Source organism: Opisthocomus hoazin, chromosome 9, assembly GCF_030867145.1.
Source record: "Opisthocomus hoazin isolate bOpiHoa1 chromosome 9, bOpiHoa1.hap1, whole genome shotgun sequence".
NCBI classification, from domain to species: domain Eukaryota; kingdom Metazoa; phylum Chordata; class Aves; order Opisthocomiformes; family Opisthocomidae; genus Opisthocomus; species Opisthocomus hoazin.
The window spans coordinates 8,036,365-8,055,999 of record NC_134422.1 but is presented as its reverse complement, the minus strand read 5'-3'; the positions used below and the strand labels follow the sequence as shown (position 1 = coordinate 8,055,999).

At 37.4% G+C, this 19,635-nt stretch overlaps 1 protein-coding gene across 9 annotated transcripts in view; it reads right to left on the bottom strand.

Annotated features, from left to right (window-relative positions):
• The window catches only part of ZRANB3 (zinc finger RANBP2-type containing 3), a 54,943-nt gene that overhangs the window by 20,413 nt on the left and 14,895 nt on the right, over positions 1-19,635 (bottom strand). For 8 of the 9 annotated variants that reach the window (XM_075430597.1, XM_075430599.1, XM_075430601.1 and 5 more), the window contains 4 exons: positions 9,975-9,993; positions 7,067-7,245; positions 3,607-3,838; positions 1,380-1,465 (listed from right to left, as the gene is read on the bottom strand). In XM_075430597.1, the coding sequence (XP_075286712.1) occupies positions 1,380-1,465; positions 3,607-3,838; positions 7,067-7,245; positions 9,975-9,993 (516 nt within the window). The remainder of the gene's footprint in view (positions 1-1,379; positions 1,466-3,606; positions 3,839-7,066; positions 7,246-9,974; positions 9,994-19,635) is intronic. The other variant, XM_075430598.1, reaches the window with a different exon arrangement.

Genomic DNA, 19,635 nt, shown 5'->3' with positions numbered 1-19,635 from the left:
CACCCAAGTAAAAAAACCCACAACATTTTCACAGAAAGTGCTGCATAAAACAATCCTATCGAGTTTATCACCATAGGATGTTTTGTTTCAGCCAAGTCATGAAGACAAAGTTATTTACTGAAAGCTTGCCAAACCCTGGACTTGATTTTTATTACATTTATGGAATTCCAAAAATAAGATAATCATCTATGATTGAGTAGCTAACCATGCTGTACCCACGCACACTTGTGGTGTGAAAATTACAGATGCATTCAGTCAAAACACCATGGAAAAAATAGCATTTCTCTGCCTGAAAATTAGACAGCACTCTTCCATGTTATTTGAAGTTAAATGCTGATAAAATGCATATGATGGAGGGAGAAAAAACAAGTTCCATTAAAATGAAACCATATAATTATTATTGTAAAAATTAAATCTAAATGCTAGCCAATTTAGCTGACAAAATCTATTGTTCTGAATACAGGCAAAGTTGTAGATAAGATTTTTTTTTTTACCTAAAAGGTTTTGTAAAGGTTCTTCCCTTCTCAAATTCTTTCACTCCAGATTGTAACATAGATTCAGATGGGTAAAACTGAACATTTTAAACCAGAGCTTCTTCTGTTCCCTCTATTTTAGACTATAGCTAAAGAAACCGATCATTAAACTAAAGCTGAGGGAAGCAAGTCAGAGGCAAATGAACCCTCCTTAAGTTAATAACTTAAAGCACATGAAACAAAAATTCATAAAAGATGCAAGGGATAAAATTCATTAGGCACGTGTGTGGAAAAATGTGTAATGAGCAATATTACCTAGCAAAATGGAGGCAAGGTGGTGGACAAGAACTTACAACCCCTACAGTTGACCCCTAAAACAGAATTACAAACACACTTTTTGTGTGTTTGGGAGTTTTACACCTTTACATTTACTCAGTCAACCTGCAAAATACAGAGATAGTATTGGACTTTTTTTCACCTAAGCATGGTGGGATAGCAAAAAGACTACATCCCATAATAGAGATACAAATTATTACAATATATAAGCATAAGACTGAGTCAGAAACTCCTAAGTTTCAGCTGTAACTGAAACTCCAGCTGAAAAGGTAAAATCTACACACTTCATACTAACGACAGTACATTTGCAAAGCATTTTACTTAACAGAATGCTGGCACTTAAACTTTATTTCAAACTTTAATAGCTTCCCATTTTGTCCTCAAATAAAGTCCCCTGTCAATTTAACCTTCTTCCCAATCCTCTTTGATGGAGGAAATGGTATCTGACCCTGAGTTTCCAAGCAAGATGGTATGATACAGCAATAGAGGTACTACTTACTGATTCTCTCACTTCACGACAAGAAAATCAAAGACATTCATAGGAAAATAAATGAGCAAGTACCATAATACCTGACACGAGCATTGCAGTACTTTTTGGCATATTCGCTCCAAGTTCCAAATCTTCTTGGAAACAATGCCTCGATCTGCATGAAAAGCTGTATAAAAAAAAAAAGTGATAGTGAAAAATCGCCTGCAAATGTACGAGTATTCAGAAGTACTTATTACACGATTATTGTGTTAAGTTTACATTCAACAGCTGAACAAAAAACACGCAGCTTGGCACACATGCAAAAGACATCCATAGGAGTACGCATCTGTCTTGAGACAGGACAGCTGTTGGAAGTCCTCGAAGAACAGAGCACCCTGAACACCATAACACAGTGCTGATGACTTGTAAAGAATTTGTACTGAACAAGACGACATGGATGAGAAGATGTTCTTCCTAAAAATACAATATTAGCCATTTGCCAGGTACATGAGCTTCTGCAAAGCTGCAGTGCAGGTATTCCATGAATAGCCTGCTTCTTAAAACACATGAAAAACCTACTCATTCTGAAGTTTTCCTTCAAAAAATAGACAATGTCAATACAGACCAGAAGTTTCACACCCTTCTTCCCCAGTGAGTAACAGGAGGTAAATCTCAGTTTAGATAACCTTAGCCAGAAAGCATCCTACTTTACAAGCTGTTCTACTGACAAAGCTTTCTGGAATCAAAGATCACTACTAGATCCAAGACACACTGTTGAGGGGTAGCACAGAGACAACAGTAATATGGAAGGCTCTCTCCCACATGCATTTCCCTGCTATCCTCTCACATCTACTGTACATCATTTCTGCCATTTAAGCTTTCATATTACCTAATCACACACTAGTGACCTCTCCCGAAAAGAAAATCGCTACAGCCTAATTTTGTTCTTCACAAGCTTCTTTCAAGACAGAAGTTAGAGAACTGAAAAACAGTATTAAGAAAAAAACCTAAACAAAACCAAAACAAATTTATTTGCCCAAGTAAAATGCTGTGATTTCGACACAGATCTAGGCCAAACAAGAAACTGCCTGTAATTATTTGCTATAAATGTACATTACTCATTTATATTTATGCTTTTAATTTTCTATAGATATTCCATTTAAAGATTTCATAGAAAGATTCTGCTTATGACACAAAACTGATTGAAGAGATGTAATGCTTTTTACACTACCTTGTATGCCATGGCAGAACTTTGGTATCACCACCAAAATGCCTAAAATTGTTGTCCATTTGGTTATGAATTTTGACCCCATTACTGTCATCAGGGATAGCCTGTATGAAATTTCCTCTGAAGACCTTTAACAATGCGGCTTACTGGTCTTGGTACACTGTACAAACGTACAACACTTTCTAAATTCAGTTCTTTCAGGGTTAGTTGCAATGTCTTTGGTACATGCACAAGAAGTTTCACAATTATCCACAGCGATAGATATAAATATTTGCTTTAAAGTTTTAAGCAAACACTCATAATGCACCAAGCCCTTTTTCATACAGTGGATATCTTTCTCAAGTTACAGCCTCTCTGAATAAATAAAAATACTAAAGGGTCTTGGCATAAGTTCTGTTTAAACAAGAAACTCTAAAGTGTAAAGTATTATTTATATAGCCCTTATAAGTTCCTGGGATACAAATCAGCTCTTCTATTCCATTTATTTCTGCATTTGATAAACAGAGGCAGTTTTATTGGGTTCAGTATAAAACCCAAGTGGTTTTTGGTTTCGTCTCTGTTCCTTCCCAATTCCATAAGTTGAACTTCCTTCAAAGAAAAATTTGTCTTTCTGGACCGCAACAAGCACAAGATATATTTTTCCACTTATGCAATACAAGTGAACATTAGGCATATCCAAAAGACCAGCAATAAAGGACTTCCTATATCAGATGAAAAGTAGAAGGTTTAATACAAGTTCTTGTCCACCAAGGACTCTCCTACCCAGTAGAAACCAATAGTTCTCTACTTAGGCTCTTTATTTTCCAGTTCACTCAACAGTCAGTATGTTACATGTGAGATTAATTTATTACAAGAAACACCGTCTCAAGTGACCTGTGCATGAACTTGAAACAAGTCTGTAAAACATCAATATAATCAACTCAAACTCAAAGAAATTGTTTTAGTTTCTTATACTGGTGCTTCCTAATGCAGCTAGTGCACTGTTTGATGTCGTAATGCACATCATTGTATACATTAAAGACAACTACAAAATTGTTCATTTATTACCGATACCATCCCTAAAAAAAACAAACCAAAACAAAACACAATATGTCAAATACCTCTTCGGGTCTTCCCAGAGCAGGAGTTCCAGTGAGAAGAATAGCTCTAAGAGCTTTCTGAACAATTGGCAATAAAATCTTGCTGCGGGTGGCATTTCTGGATTTCATATAGTGTGATTCATCAATCACAACTACCTTAAAGTTCTGCCTGTACAAAGTGTCTACTAAAGTCTGTGCATCAGAAGTTAACAGGCCATACCCCAGAATCGTCACTTTGCTGGTTGATATTCTCCTAAAAGAGAAAATCCAGAAGTTTTCTTAGTAAAATTTCATTGCAGGAAAATTAATATAGCAAAGGAACAATAGCAAACAAATTTTTTTAAGAAGGTATGTATGACATCTTTTGCACTGATTAGTGTGCTGCCAGACTAATAACAACAGCTTTTGGTGTTTAAAACATTCTGGCATCTCACACTTGTAAATCACACACACTTCATTACCATTTTCAGAAGATATACACTGCATTTAAAAGGAAGTTCATTTAACTTTGCATGGCTTCAACTTGTGCTTCTTCCCAGGAGTACTGTATGAGACAAATCCACTCTCTGGATAAAAAGTTAAGCATGCAAGTCGGATCATTATGAGCATGCTATGTAAACAGCACCCAAACACCTGAAGTGTCTCTATGCCAGCTATCTACTGCTCTGTGTGCAAAGAGTCACCTTACCAGTGTCTCTGAGTATTTAGATATTGTAAAAATACAGTCTGGCCTGAACCTCACCACCTGAAAAAACCATCCATATCAGAACTGTCTATCCAGCTTTTTTGCTTGAACAGAATATGAAGAAAACAAAAAACTGGAAGCAGGGAATCAGCAAGGCACAAGATGAAAAATTAATATTTAGTTGGAAAGAAACTTCTTACAATAAATTTAAAGATATATAGAGGCCTACGACATCCATTGATTTCAAAATCACTAGAGAGCACTGTGGCCCTTCAGGAGCCTTCGAGCAGCACCAGAACTCTTAAAGTTGTTAGACAAACAAGTCACCACAATGAAAGTCATAGCTTGTCTACCCATCTGTCAGACACTACCACTCTGCTGGCATGATTTTCATTTGTTCTCCAGTAGCAACAGATCAAAAAGCCAACTAAGTAGAAGTTTCCTTGAGTATTTAAGAAAACAAGTGCATATGTACATTAATGCTTATGGATATGGAAGAAGAGGCAATGGTTAGAGCACTGGCAACGTGGTCAATACACTACAGACTCTGGCTGTTAGCGTATAGATAAAGGTAGCAACCAGGCAAACAAGTATCTTCTCTACCCTTATGTGAAGGGTGGATTAAAAAAATTCCAGATAAAATTATTTTTTAGTGAAACAGATTTATTCAAGAAATACCCAATTTCAGATTTAGTTAGAAACTTTAAGAACCTAAACTGATGCCTTAGTATACTGTAACCTGTTTGAATTAAGAAGTTAAACAACATTCAATCAGTAAATTTCATTGCTGAAGTTTTGAAGAAAAGCAAAGTATTGAGCTGAGAGAAATCAAAGCTGAACATATGGAAGTAGAATTTAACAAAATGCTAAACCAAGTCTGGCAGCTGTATTTTTGCATTTTCTTGCACATGCATAAAACACTTTTTAATGTTAAAATATTAATTAGTTCAACAGCTATCTCACTTATAGCTAGGACTCCTCCTGGGAGTTAAGCAAGCAGAAACCCAAGTTTACTTCTTCCCTTGTTGTTGAATAAAAGTAAGTGATAATGGTTAAGGTCTACTACTTTTAAAAATCTTAAAGATAAAATTAACAGAATTCTGTTTGCCATTTACATCTGGCTTCATTTCCCTTATTCTACATTTCTTCTTTCTGCATTCAGCACTATAAGCATTAAATTTTGTGCGTTTTAGCTAAATAGCTTAAAAAAAACAAACAAAAAAGGCTCACTGGCTCCTTATTTTAGTTCCCATATTCCTATGATAAATTTTGACTATTAGTAGCAACGACCCCTTGATTAAGCTTGTAAAATGCATTTTCAGTTGGATTTCTCTGGTTACCACAAGGAAGGTTCCAAGCTACTGTCTCATCTGCACATCTTGGTGGTCAAGTCACTTTCCAACACTCCTCAGCCAACATGAAGATCAGTCTCCCTTACCCAGAAGTTTTAGCACAACATCTAGACATTACCATGAAATCAATCAAGTCATTTACAGTAAAGCAGACTAAAAAAATAACCTTGTTATTCAGTGTAATAGAAGAGTTATTCTAATAACGCACAAGACTTGCAGTCTCTCTTTGACGAATTCACGCTATTAAGTCTAAAGATAGAAAGCCTAGGTCATGATGACCTTTTCAGTTATTTAGAGAATATTTATTCTAACTTATAAATTTTCTCAGTGCGCTAAATAGAATTTTAACAGTAACTACTATTTTGTACTGTATACCAGAAGTTTTCCAAAAAATATGTTCAAAATGTTTTACAGAAGCTAATGAATACAAGCTAATTCATCAGAGTTGAGAAATAACTGTACATGTTCAATCTGAGACACACTGAAGTAATCTAACTTTCAGCAGACAAGCACTTGATACTTTGCAAAAACCAGGCCTCTCAATTTCTAAGGAGATGAGCAAATACCACAATATAATAATACAAAACTGGGAGGAGGGGCTGATACATCAGAAGGTTGTGCTGCCATCCAGAGGGACTTCAACAGGCTGGAGAAATGGGCTGACAGGAACCTCGTGAAGTTCAACAAGGAGAAGTGCACAGTCCTGCACCTAGTGCACCAACAACCTGCAACCTCGTGCACCAACATATACTGAGGGCCACCCAGCTGGAAAGCAGCTTACCAGAAAAGGACCTGGGGGTCCTAGTGGACACCGAGTTGAACATGAGCCAGCACTGTGCCTTTGCAGCAAAGATGATGATCGGTATCCTCAGCTGCATTAGACAAAGTACTGCCAGCAGGTCAAGAGAGGTGATCCTTCCCCTGTACTGACCACTGGTGAGGCCACAGCTAGAGTGCTGTGTCCAGTTCTGGGCTCCTCAGTACAAGAGACACATGGATATACTGGAAAGAGTACCATGAAGGGCCGTGAAGAGGATTAAGAGACTGAAGCACCTCTGCTATGAGGAAAGGCTGGCTTGGACTGTTTAGCTTCGCGATGAGAAGGCTCAGGGGGATCTTATTAATGTATATAAATAGCTGAATGGAAGGTGCAAAGAGGACAGAGTCAGGCTCCTTTCTGTCATGCCCAGTGCCCAGGAACAGAGGCAATGGGCACAAACTGAAACACAGGAGGTTCCCTCTGAACATCAGGTAACATTTCGTTTTTACTGCAGTGGTGACTAAGCACTAGCACAGGTTGCCCAGAGAGGTTGTGGGGTCTCCATCCTTGGAGATATTAAAAAAACACCTGGACACATTCCTGGGTAACCGGGTCTAGGTGGCCCTGCTTGAGCAGGGGGCGTTCCACAAGCCTTTCTACAGAAGAGTAACGAACTTTACTCACCCAGTATCAGTTTTGTTCTGAATGATGCTAATATCATCTGGAGAGAGTTCTGGAATCCACTTCTCCATCTCGTCAACCCAAGGGTATCTCAGAGATGAGGGCACTACAATTAAGAGAGGCCATTCATTTTTATAGTAATAGGAAATGGCAATTGCTTGAATTGTTTTACCTAGCCCCATCTGAGAAAAGAAACAAAAAGAAAAAAATTAGACATCACTGCTTAGAAATTATATTCCATTCAGTAGAGCCAAAAATATTTTGCAAAGACAGAACCTGATAAAGGAAACAAACCAAAGAGCTAGTTACATAGTATCTATTTCATTGTCAATTTGTTACCACTGATCATCTTTTATGAAAGAAGATGCTTCCCTTTAAATGGATTAATACATACGTTACATCTGGTTAGCTCATTAAAGCTGAAAGCAGCATTTCCATTCACTTCAGCTTTTCTGTTCAGGGCCTTAGTAGGATAGACTATAAAGATCAAGTTCAACTTGTCAAACCACCAAAAACATTTCAAAAAGACTATGCAAAGGAAAGGAAAATATGGGATGCCCTCTTAACACAAAAATGAAAACTTTGTCCTAAGTTGCACTGGCAACTGAAGAACAAAGGAAGATCTATATGAAGAACTCTGCTTTTGACCCAGCAGGTCAACAAAAAGAAACTCCTGTCTTCATTCACCATAGCTAAAAGCTTCTCTTTATTCTGTAACACAGAAGAGGAAGTCCACCAAAGTGGAGAATTCAGATTTACAGATAAGGCGAAGGGTAAAGATACAATACATGGATATGTATTTAACAAGAAAGTACTTGCTTCATATTGTTGAGGTAGGAATGCCCCCATCTAATGAGTTATGAATATAAATAACAACAGATTAATAAGATCCAGAATGTAGGGCTCTGTTTAAAAAATAAAATCCCAAAGATTTTATCAAAGAATGCAGCTATTTTCTCTACTTCTTCACAAGGCAAGAGATAGTTCCAGACTCCTGTTAAGGACTAAAGCAGAGAAAATATTCTGTTCAGGTTTTCCAAGAGTCCTGTGCATATCCGAATTGATTTGCTGCTATCTAACTACTCATGGTACAGACCTATAAGAACAACTTACTTATATCCTTAGGACTGAGTTTAAATGGACTGATGTAATGCTATCACAAAGAGATTTCCCAGGTATGGAAGAAAATATAATGAATATTTCTACTACTACTAGAAAAATAATCAGAGAACTACCATGATACTAAGTTGGCATTAAAAACTGCCAATTTTTCATTAAAATTTTCCTGCAAGCACCCCTTGTGTCACTAGTAGTGCCTGAGCTAGCTGAAAACAAATCGAAGTTAAAAAAAAACAACAATAAAATAAAACCACAACACATTCATTTTGGGTTTGTTGCCACAGTTGTCTCCCCAGCTGAGACTGCCCAGTCACTGGTGCACTGGTGACAATCCAGGTGACCGAGTTGAAATGAGCAGGGAACAACAGGCAGGTCTCTTGGCAGTAGCACGCCCATAACTGAATCTAGATCTCATAGAGCTGATCACCAGTCTAGATCATAAGAACGTGAGAGACAAGAAAAACCACAGACAATATTACGCGTTTAGTTTCTGACTTAAACGCATCTTTCTCAGTCATGGAAAGGAAAACCTGAAATTTGGGGGGGAAAATGTTGTCTGTCCCCACTCCAAGAAAAAATGGCAACATATTTTTAGAATACCTTTCAAAAAGATACCATCATCATTGTACTTTAATCCTTACATAATTACATAATTCAGGTATATGTACAGTCCTTATACGATCTCTAGTTTTCATACATAACTTCTTCTTGTATACAAGTTCACAATACTGATGTTTTCTTTTGCCAACATTTTCTTCTTATTTGAGAGATACATCAACAATCGCAAGACACACACCACAGCACAATACTTCTCCAGTGCCAGACCTACTGTCATGATGAAATATACAGTATTTACTTCAAAATAAATATATCTTACAGTACTTCTTATTGCTAACATAATTATACATAGTTTATTTTCTCAATCAAGGAAGGAGATATGAAAGTTTGTATTAATAAACAAATAGCTCTTGCTGATATTTTGATTTTTCCAAAGCTCCCTTTTTTCTCTTCCCCTGAATGCTTTGGTATTCTCCACAGCATCCAAAAATCTCACATTCTATGCCAAGATAGTTTATCCCCAGCTGTAATGAGATTTTTATAGCATGAGGAGATGCTTTAAGCCCAGTAATCCATCTCTCTCTCCCTCTCCCCACCAGAGTTTCAAGAAAACCCAAATTAGAATTGGGAGACTATGTCAATCCCCAAACACTGCCTCTTCTTCAGTAAAGTTTTATACTGACAACACATCAAGAACTTTATTACAAAAATGTTTTCTCTGTGGAAAGAAATGCTGGACTCAAATTTCCCTAGTATGGAATAAAATATAAATTTTCAAATGTATGGAAGTAATGAATTTCACTATTACTACTTGATTAGTGCATTTAGGAAAATTAATCTTTGAAGGGCATATCTGTTCAAAACCTACTTCTTTGGGCCCTGATGTCTCCTAATCCATTAAAAATAGCTAGCTATGCAATTATAAAGTACTAAAAAAAACCCCCACAACCCTGAGTTAGTATTTTTAAGATTTAACAATACAGGAGATTTAACTCACCTAAATACAATTAAAAGTAACCTTCTAAGTTTTCTCAAAGATTCTTTTAAGCTTTTGTCAGGTTTATTTTTTTTTTCCCCACTTAGATATTTTCAGAATGTCGACTGAATACCACAGGAATTAGGCTTCTTTCATTACCAACCTTTCTGCCCACATCTCTCAAATAAAAAAGTCACATCCGCATGAAGTACATTAAAACAAGAAAAATGGTGTTAGAGGAATAGGAACATCACTTACCTCATCAGCAATCATACACCTAAATAAGAAACAAGAAGAGAGGGGGGAAAAAAAGCAGAAATTAATAGTAAGTATAACAGATAAACCAATACTTACGAACTGTGTACTATAAATTTAAGGTATGGATCTACTTATTCAATTAAATGAAGAAAAGGTAGACTTCATTCCTACAGACATCAACTACAAAAAGTAAATCTGGTATGAATTTGAAAGTAAGTATGCTAATTATTCTAAAAATGTGTATTCAATTTTTTAGCATTACTGAAGAACTTGCACTGTAAAATTGAATTGCCGCTTTGGTCTAGTGCTATATTAATTGTAATCTTAAGAGACATTTTCAAGGTGATAAGCGCATCTTCCATTTTTTTTTTGTCTTTCAGAAACAGCAATATTTTTGCTGTTTCATGATTAAGGATTATTTATACGTCAGACTGATTTTAGAAAGCTGCTTTCCAGTACTGTCACATTTGTCTTGAAATAGAAACAGACGCTCCCTCTGCCCCACCAATTATACCGGCTAAAGCATTAGAACATGAACTTGCTTTTTCTTCCCCATTTTGGAGTCACTTAGTTAATGCTACTCGATGTAAAAACAAGGACAACTCCGAGTCCCCAGTCAAAACTAGTAAATTCTGTTCAGCGTATTTACATTTTCTAAACATTAAATGTCATCTTTGTTATGAACTTCTTATAGGTATTTTAAGTTATTTAGTTTATTTCAGTTATTTAGTGCATACATTCTTAACTCAAGTAGGGTCTAGGGAACTTAAATGTTTCTAACCCATGCAAGCTTCTTCATCAAATCTTTGAGACTGGATGAAGGACAAAGGAAATTATTTGATGGACATTGAGTTAAGCCATTAAATGGATGAGGCTGCATCTTTCCAGATGTGTACCCTCAGCTATTTTACAAACTCGGCTCTCAGCTATTTCACAAACTTTTACCTCCACTACTTTACAAACTTTTCCAAGTTGGAAAAAAAAACAAATTAAACAAAAAAAGCCAAACCTCACCAACAAGACCATCCAAGGCAAAAGCATTTTTTAAACAACTACAACAGCTTGTTCTGCCTCTAGTAATTAGTAGATAAAATACATATATTACTTTCATACACACTAACAAATTCAGAGGAAGGCACGGGCCCAAGCAAACACTGTGAAGATAAAGAGGTGAGAAGGCATCATACTCCGTTTAAGTCTTAGAGTAAGGTGATGACTTGAAGTTCCCTTTTCTCCTACAGCAACCCCGGGCTGCAAGAAGATACAGATTTACTAAGTATCTTCTAGCCAGAATCAATGCCAGGAATTCCAAGGCAAGATCTGAAACAGGCACAAAGTGTGAATTTCTGCAGCTTCATAAGATTTGCCAGAGTTCGACAGCAATACCTGCCTAGGTTGCAGTTAAGTAAGTAGTAATTAGACGAAATCTCCAGCTACTAAGTGATCTGGAAAGTTTTTCAAGCTCTGTGTAATTTTCTAAATTGTCATAAAAAGCAAACCGGAGAATAACTCCCACCAGTTGGTATCATAGTGCCACACAAAGCGCATGGGCTTAGTCAAACCATTGAGATATACAGCAGTGAGTGCTGCTGGTTGAACTGACAGCAATAGACTGACAGCTCCATGCAGTCCATCACTTTGCCTGAGGATTTAGAAATGTTCATTGACAGAAAGAAGCGCCAAGTCTCAGAAATGATGAGATATTTCAAGCTCTGGAAGGGAATAAACTTCACAGGCCACTCTGCTTGTTTTCCCCTGACTCAAATATCCTTCTGCCTTGTGCTTTTTGCTTATTAGCCCCCACAGCTTTCAGTCATGGACACAAACTAGTCTTGATAAATTGCTGTGGATGAATTCTTCTTCACAGTCTGTTCCCAGTCACTGCATCTTCTAAGAAAACTGGAACTTCATAGAATCATAGAGCACTTAGGGTTGGAAGGGACCTTAAAGATCACCCAGTTCCAACCCCCCTGCCATGGGCAGGGACACCTTCCACCAAACCAGGTTGCTCAAAGCCCCGTCCAACCTGGCCTTGAACCCTGCCAAGGAGGGGGCAGCCACAGCTTCTCTGGGCAACCTGGGCCAGGGCCTCACCACCCTCAGAGTGAAGAATTTCTTTCTTATATCTCATCTAAATCTACCCTCTTTCAGTTTAAAGCCATTATCCCCTGTCCTATCCCTACATGGCCTTGTAAAAGTCCCTCTCCAGCTCTCTTGTAGGCCCCTTCAGGTACTGGAAGGCTGCTCTAAGGTCTCCCCGCAGCCTTCTCTACTCCAGGCTGAACAGCCCCAGCTCTCTCAGCCTTTCCTCACAGCAGAGGTGCTCCAGCCCTCGGATAATTTTTGTGGCCTCCTCTGGATCCACTCCAACAGGACCACATCTCCAGAGCTGGACACAGGACTCCAGGTGGGGTCTCAGAGTAGAGCACAGGGGCAGAATCCTCTCCCTTGCCCTGCTGCCCAGGCTGCTGGGGATGCAGCCCAGGGCACGGTTGGCTTTCTGGGTTGCGAGAACACATTGCCAGCTCATGCCAAGTTTAAACTTCTCCTGCCCCTATGCCACATAACTAGCTATGCACCCATCATATCATGTAACTCAAACACAACGTTCCTTCCATGAAAAAATGGAAAAGATCATCCAGATCTTTAAGTCTACAATAAAATGTAACACACCAAGATATAAATGTTCCATATTTTGATATCAAAAATCTTTTAAAGTAATACAGAACTGCTTTTTTAGTGGTAGGTACTCTGAAGTTAGTGCAGCTACCCAAAACCACAAAAGAAGTCTTCTTTTCTGCACAAAACCCATCCACTTTACACTAATGATTAATGCTTGTAGCAGCACGGTCAGCTTAGAGCTGTCATTACGTCTGATAATATGCATCTTTTCATGGGGCCAAAATGGACATTTCTGTAGTCATAATAGAAATCTCAGCAGAAAACGTACACTGGCACTTTTCAGACATGATGTGTGAGATGAAATGTTTGATATTCTGAGAAACATGGTATTCTGCTGTTCGCTCACTCCACCTGCCAGTGTAAATTTCAACGTCTACCAATTTCATCAGTTTCTTTCAACTAACACAAAAAAGAATTCAAAATCTATCTTACATAGCTTAATTTTTTATGAGTAACAAACTATCTACTTGCAATAGCTTTGTAACTACACTCCCCCCCAAGCTGTTAGGGATGGAGCGATGAAAAGAAAGGAAGCAGACATAATGAAACAAATGCCCTGAGTCTGCACAGATTTACAAAGGAAAAAAGGCAAGATGAGAATTACTTTTAGTGGCGACTCTTGGTTGTGAGGTCTTAATGCCTGTGATTTGCAGCTGGGCAAAGACATTTTTTGCAGACAACTAATAATTCTAATTTGAAAATGTCCGTTTTTGCTCACATCAAAGACTGATTTTTTTTTTCATTTGATACTCATTGTTAATTGTTTGAACCGAAGTTTACAAAAGAAGTCTTTCTTTTTGCAGATTCTTTCAAAGGCCAACTGCTTTCAGAACACTCATCATGTTTTTTAAAAACAGTTTGAAGCCTGAAATCTATTGGAATGCACAACAACTTAGTGTTGCAGGGTCTTTTAAAGTCCTTACACAAATGCAGAAAATGAGTAAGACTACAGCAAGTAGCTACAGAGCAGAGGCATCTCAAGAATAAACCAAAGACCTTCTTCAACAATATAGTATACTTAACACAAGGATATCATAGCAAATGTACAAATATGGCAATAACCGAGAGTATATTGAATCCAAGCAGCATCTGGTCGTAAGGAAATGTGGTAAAGAGTACAGGAATACAAATGTTCCTTGCCAACTTGTGCTGACAAATACAGTATTTCTCAGCATATCAACTTATATTTTAGTAGAACTGCATAAATAATGAAATATTACTTCTGCCAGTTCAAACACACAGAAATGAAAGTGAGACCACATAAGATTCTATTGCACTGTTTTTTGACATATGTGAGCTAACTATTTGGACCTCCATTCTTTTCTTCAGGATAACAAGCTAAAATGAAAAAAATCAGACTGATTTACAAATTGCTCTGACAATTAGAAGCTGAATAACAACTAAAATAAAAAGCCTTAAAAATGTCAACCACAGGAACAGATGTTTCTTCCATAAAATCAGATTTTTTTTAATTAGAGTGAACTGTAGCCACTTAAACTTTGGTGACTTGAGTATCTGCTGATGAATAAGAATTGTTCTGTTTTTTCTTTTTGCACTCATTTTCAGACTGTGCTCATAGAATCTTTGCTGCTGTAGAGTATCTTCTCTTTTCATGTCTATTAACTTCCACCTAATATGTCTGAAGTGAAACTTCTTACGTAGCAGCAACAAAGTTGCTTGCTTTTAATTAGTGACAAAAATTCATCATTTTGTTGCTGGTAAATGAATGGAAGCACAAAATAACTGGCATCATTTTTTCCGTGACAAACTCTCTCAAAAAATAATCACGGTAAAGTGATCAACATAGTTTTATCTACTGTTTCTGCAGTACCAATACAAAAACAGATTCCAAAGAAACGCCCATATAGAATCATAGGTTGGATAAGACCCCTACGATCATCAAGTCCAGCCATATACTTAATAGTTACTTATCCATAGTGATATTTTACTATTTAGTTAAGTATTCATTCTCTTTTCCCATCCAGCGATGAAATAGCTTTGTCATAAGTAGTTCGGATTTTCTTCCCATACTTGCAACCCATACGTTTTTTCAGTAATTTAAACACTTGACTAGCCACATCAGACTGGTATGAACCAGGTGCACAAAATCGTTTTTAAAGCTCCAGTGAGAGCATCCGAATGTGTTAAGTCCTCTGTTATGATAGTTAGCAACATGAATCACTGCTTTGAACCACACTGTTCATACTCGAATTCCTGAAGTGCTACAGTTTTAAAATTGCTGAGTTATGCCAATTAATTAACATTATTGACACTGACACTTGAGAAAAATTTTGACACGACACATGAGTTTATGATACAGGCAGAAGTTAATAAAACTACTGTAAGTGGAAGTTGATAATATTGAAATTATTATATGACTTCATGCATTTTAGAGCAAGAACTTTAAAGATGCCTACTTAATGTAGTTACAAAATATCAGAAGTCCAAAATTTTTTCATTAGACTCCAGGGCAATGAAAAATAGCTTATATTACTGAGAGGAAAATCATCAAGTGTTCCCAGTTTATAATCACAACACTTAGATCTGAAATGTAAAGAATCTCCCCATCATTACAGCCGAGATCACACAAAACTCATAAGATATCTAACAGTTGCACTAAGCTGTTAAAAAGAAATACTTTACATAATCTTAAAAATATGCAGTCTCTATTCAAAACAAACTTCAGTATGTTCTATATTATTGCAGTCAGACAGGCTGCCAACACGAACGTAAAGGTTCCATGCTGTCAAAGCAGAAGAAACAGATCTTCAGCTACACTGAAGGGACAAATATGTATTTTTGTTTCATGTATTTTGACTGCAAGAAGACAGACTTCTTGTTCTCTGAAGTTCAATTAGTCATTTCCTCTCAACTGGTAGTTACCCAATCTGAGCTTCATCATTCATATCCCATCTGTTCATATGACACCTAAATAACAGCTCTACCCAAGAATATAAATCAGAGCTCTGATACGTAGTTTCATATCCTGTTATAAGCTCAGCCCACATGGTTAAAAGTTTCAGAAAGGGGGGGGGGGGGGAATCATTTTACATGTCTCAGTTACATTTACTCTCAGCAGCAATGTCCAATCGTGCAAAAAGCACCACAGTCAATGGCAAATCCTTTCAGATTCTTTCCAACTTCAGCTTTAAATATTTTCCTGCTTCATAGTGAATCCTGTGGCTGGTATTTGAATCTGTGTCCATTTATCAAGGAAATCTGCTATTTTTTCCTAACAGAATGCATCAGAATCTCATTGGTATGCATTGCATATACTGCTACAATCTTCCTACTATTCATAATCCTTTCACAGTTGTAGGGTTAGCAATGGGCTTCGGATACAGTAGTATCTTTCATAAATAGAAGGGACTCACATAGTCTGGTCTCTACCAGGATTTAACAACCCTTTCACTCTGAGATGTATTAGCTTTAAAATAAAACTACACTTTCCATTAAAATGCAAACACAAAGAGCAAACCAGGAGGCTTTGTGTGAGAATGTATCCTGGTAAGTGAATATGTAAGTAGATAAGAGAGCTAGAAGTCTGTGTTGGTTCACCTCAGGTGCACATAAGTCCAAAACCTGATTGTTGAGCCCCACACAGTAGAGAACAAATCCAAGCACCTGAGGTTATACACAAACCCCATCACTGTGTGTGAAGCTTTCTTCTAAGTGTAAAGAATCACTTAATTTAAGGGACCACACAAAGCTGGATGAGTCAGAACCCCGGAACCAGAGATTCACGGGTTAGCACGCACTATCAGAACAGTGTTGTAAAGGTATCAAGCACCAAGCAAAGGTGCACTTGCGGATTCTTACTACAACAAACCTTGGATGGAAAAAAAACAGGTGAAAGAACTAATGAAGAAACCCAAAACGTAGCCCGGTGAAAACTCTGGTCAGTAAAGTTCTGCCTTCGGAAGGTCAGAAAGCGTAATTTTTCAAACCTCAGAGCACAGAAATAGCTCCTGGTTGTGTTGAAGTCAAGAAGATTGGAACAACTTTGCAAAGCAGAAGGGGAAGCAGATCTGTAAAATTTCATGCAGATGAGTTGACTGGAGAAGCAGAAGGAAACTGGGGCTAAGCTCCTGCGGCATATGACATATAGCCACACAAAACCAGTATGCATCAGAAAGAAATTAATACTAAAACAGTTTCATAAAATTAGTTTCAGGGAAGGAAAAAACGTTCAAATGAAAATAATTTCTATTTCTGTGTGTCTGGGTTACATTCAGGTCACTCTTTTTGAGGTGTTAGCAATATTAACGAAGCAAATAACTCCTTCAGCAAGGTATCTTTGCAAAGACAGAGAATCTAACTTTGAACTGTGCTCTTGCAAGAATACTGATTAACAACACGCTGGCATATAGCGAAGGTCTATATAACCATGAATCCTACTAAGTCATACAGTCAGTGCTAGAAGGTTTTTGTAACTACAGAAACAGTGTGCAATAATACCCACTCTAAACCAGACAGTTCTGCTTCTTTACATAGGGGACTAAAAGCTAAAGGGGTATAGCAATCCAATACAACTATTGCTTGCTTGTGGGGAAAATTTAACTTTTTGATTAATTTTCAACAGCTGTTTATCCAGAAAAAAATAGTTAGAACCACAGGTAACTTTTTCAGAACCAACTCCTTCACTTTTAAATGCATTATCAAGAGAAACAGTCAAAGCAGTAACACTTCATTTCTTAAAACACTGAAAAATTTTGTTACTACTTAAACAAATTAAAGCTGTTTTTGTTAATGCAGTCTTTGGAACATGTTGTACAGAGAAAGCGCGCATCTTTCCTTCACTAGTGTGGGTGTCCTGATATTCTTGGGATTCTCACCTACTCATGTGAGTCAGTTTTATATAACGCTACAACATATAATTTACCTCCTACTCACAAGCCAACACTTTAGCACTAACATCTCAAGCAGGGGTTATTTAAGGAATCTGAACTTAGTACATTTTTATATAAAACTGCGCAAGCAACCATTACATTTGTGTGTCAGTAATCACAGCACTCAGGCTTAAAACTAGAACAAAGAGAGCTGACTTCCTTGCAAAAATAATCAAGGTTGTTTCACCAAAAATAGAGCCCCAGAAGATTTAAGCTAGATGATACCCTTGAACTACACTAAGTACTGAAAAAAAAAACCTAAATAATAAAAAAATAACCCTAATTCTAATGTAAGATTCACTAAACTGCCAAGCCTGCAGTGTTAATGATTCTCTAAAGGAGCGTAAAGGAGAACGGTTGTGCCTTGCTCCAACACTCCTCAATGCGTAACTGAAAAAAAACCCACCTAAAATGCTTTATTAAGATCTGAAAGCTATAAGAGCACATTTGCTAGCATATTCTAGTATTTTAGCTTTGACAAAGATGTGTGGAATAACACATATCAAAGCAGTCAAGCTGAAGGTTAAGCTCAGACACTTCAATACGTTTTCAGAATACATTAATTGAACTGTTAACTGATCAAAATTCTAGTCAAGATGACACCTAATAGTTCTAGTGAAAACTCTTTACCCATTCAGCCACTGGCTTCAGAGACGAATTGGTTTACCAGCTGACTCAACACAAGAAAAATGGACTTCAGTTAATTGGAACAGTTGGAGTAACATCAACTAATTTCAGCTACTGACAGTCTAGGCTACAAACCTTAACCTTAGTATTAACTGGCACAACTGAAATGCCTGCAATCAACGGGAGCTCTTCCTTAGTATGTACTCTAATGACTTTCAGTGAAAAGTAGGTACTTCTCATTACTTTTCCAACAAATTCTGCCTTCCCAAGTGACCCTCCCCCTGCAGTGATCTGCACTGCAAGAGCTTTAGAACTACTCTCTTCACGCTCTCCTCCTTTAAAGGCAGTCGAACCAGGCAACAGGGAAAAGAATTACCTACAGAAGTGTCTCATCCCTAGTCTCTCCATTTTCAACTGCTCCCAGATTCAATGTATTTTCCCTCCAGTACCCCAAGCTCTCAACTCTAGTGTTTAGTTTTCTCCTACATTTGGTTACTTCTCCATAACAATACTTTAAAATACTTTTGTACTGTCCAAATACTACAAAAACCACCATCCATACAACTGTTGACAGAATATCCCACTTCTTTTCTGACGCATATCTCTGAACTAAGCAATTCTGCTGATCTTTCCTGCGTTGCTTTATCTCCTCTACTCTAACTTGTCCCCCCTTCAACACTGTACAAAGACATCATAAAGCATGTGGATCTAAATTGTTTATCCAGTTACCATTGGGGTAGTTTTCTGCCTATGTTCTTCCTCTCCTTCCAACTTCCATTAAGTCAGTCAGAATTTGATTCATACTTGTTTAAGACCTTACTTTTTCTAATCTGTATGAAAGCAGCTTGTCTCACGTACTCAAATTGATGACTTTCATTCTGCCCTCCCCCTGATGCTTATAGTTAAACACACCGATTTTTCATTGTGGATTCTCCCACTGCAAACTTCTATTGCACATAGCTAACAGCATTTCCCCTCTCTCCATCACTGTTGACAATCCATTACCTACACTTGCAGTCTTTACCTCAGTTGGTTTTTCTCTTCCATTCTAACAAATGCTGCCCTGCATTTTTAAAAATCTGTATTTTCTTCTCTATTCCTGCTGCTAAATGGCCACGCTTAAGCCCAGATAATTTTCAGATGACTACCATCTCTTCTTTCTGTTCTTAAAAATCTTCTTTTTTTTAACCCCACACATTTCCTCTCCTGAATGACATTCTACATTCACTTACTGACAATGCATTTTTCGTTCCATTTGAATTGCTTCCCAGTTCCTCCAGCATCACTTCCAAACAAGCCTCCCTGGCCATGAAAGCTCTGCAGAATTTGGCTCAATCTCTCATTCATACTTTCTGCATCTGAACCTTATTCTGTGAGCTAGCATCTTCCTTTAATCATCTCTCTCACTCCTTTGGCACTTCTCAGATGTGAAATGTACTCTGAAACATTACAAACCAACATCT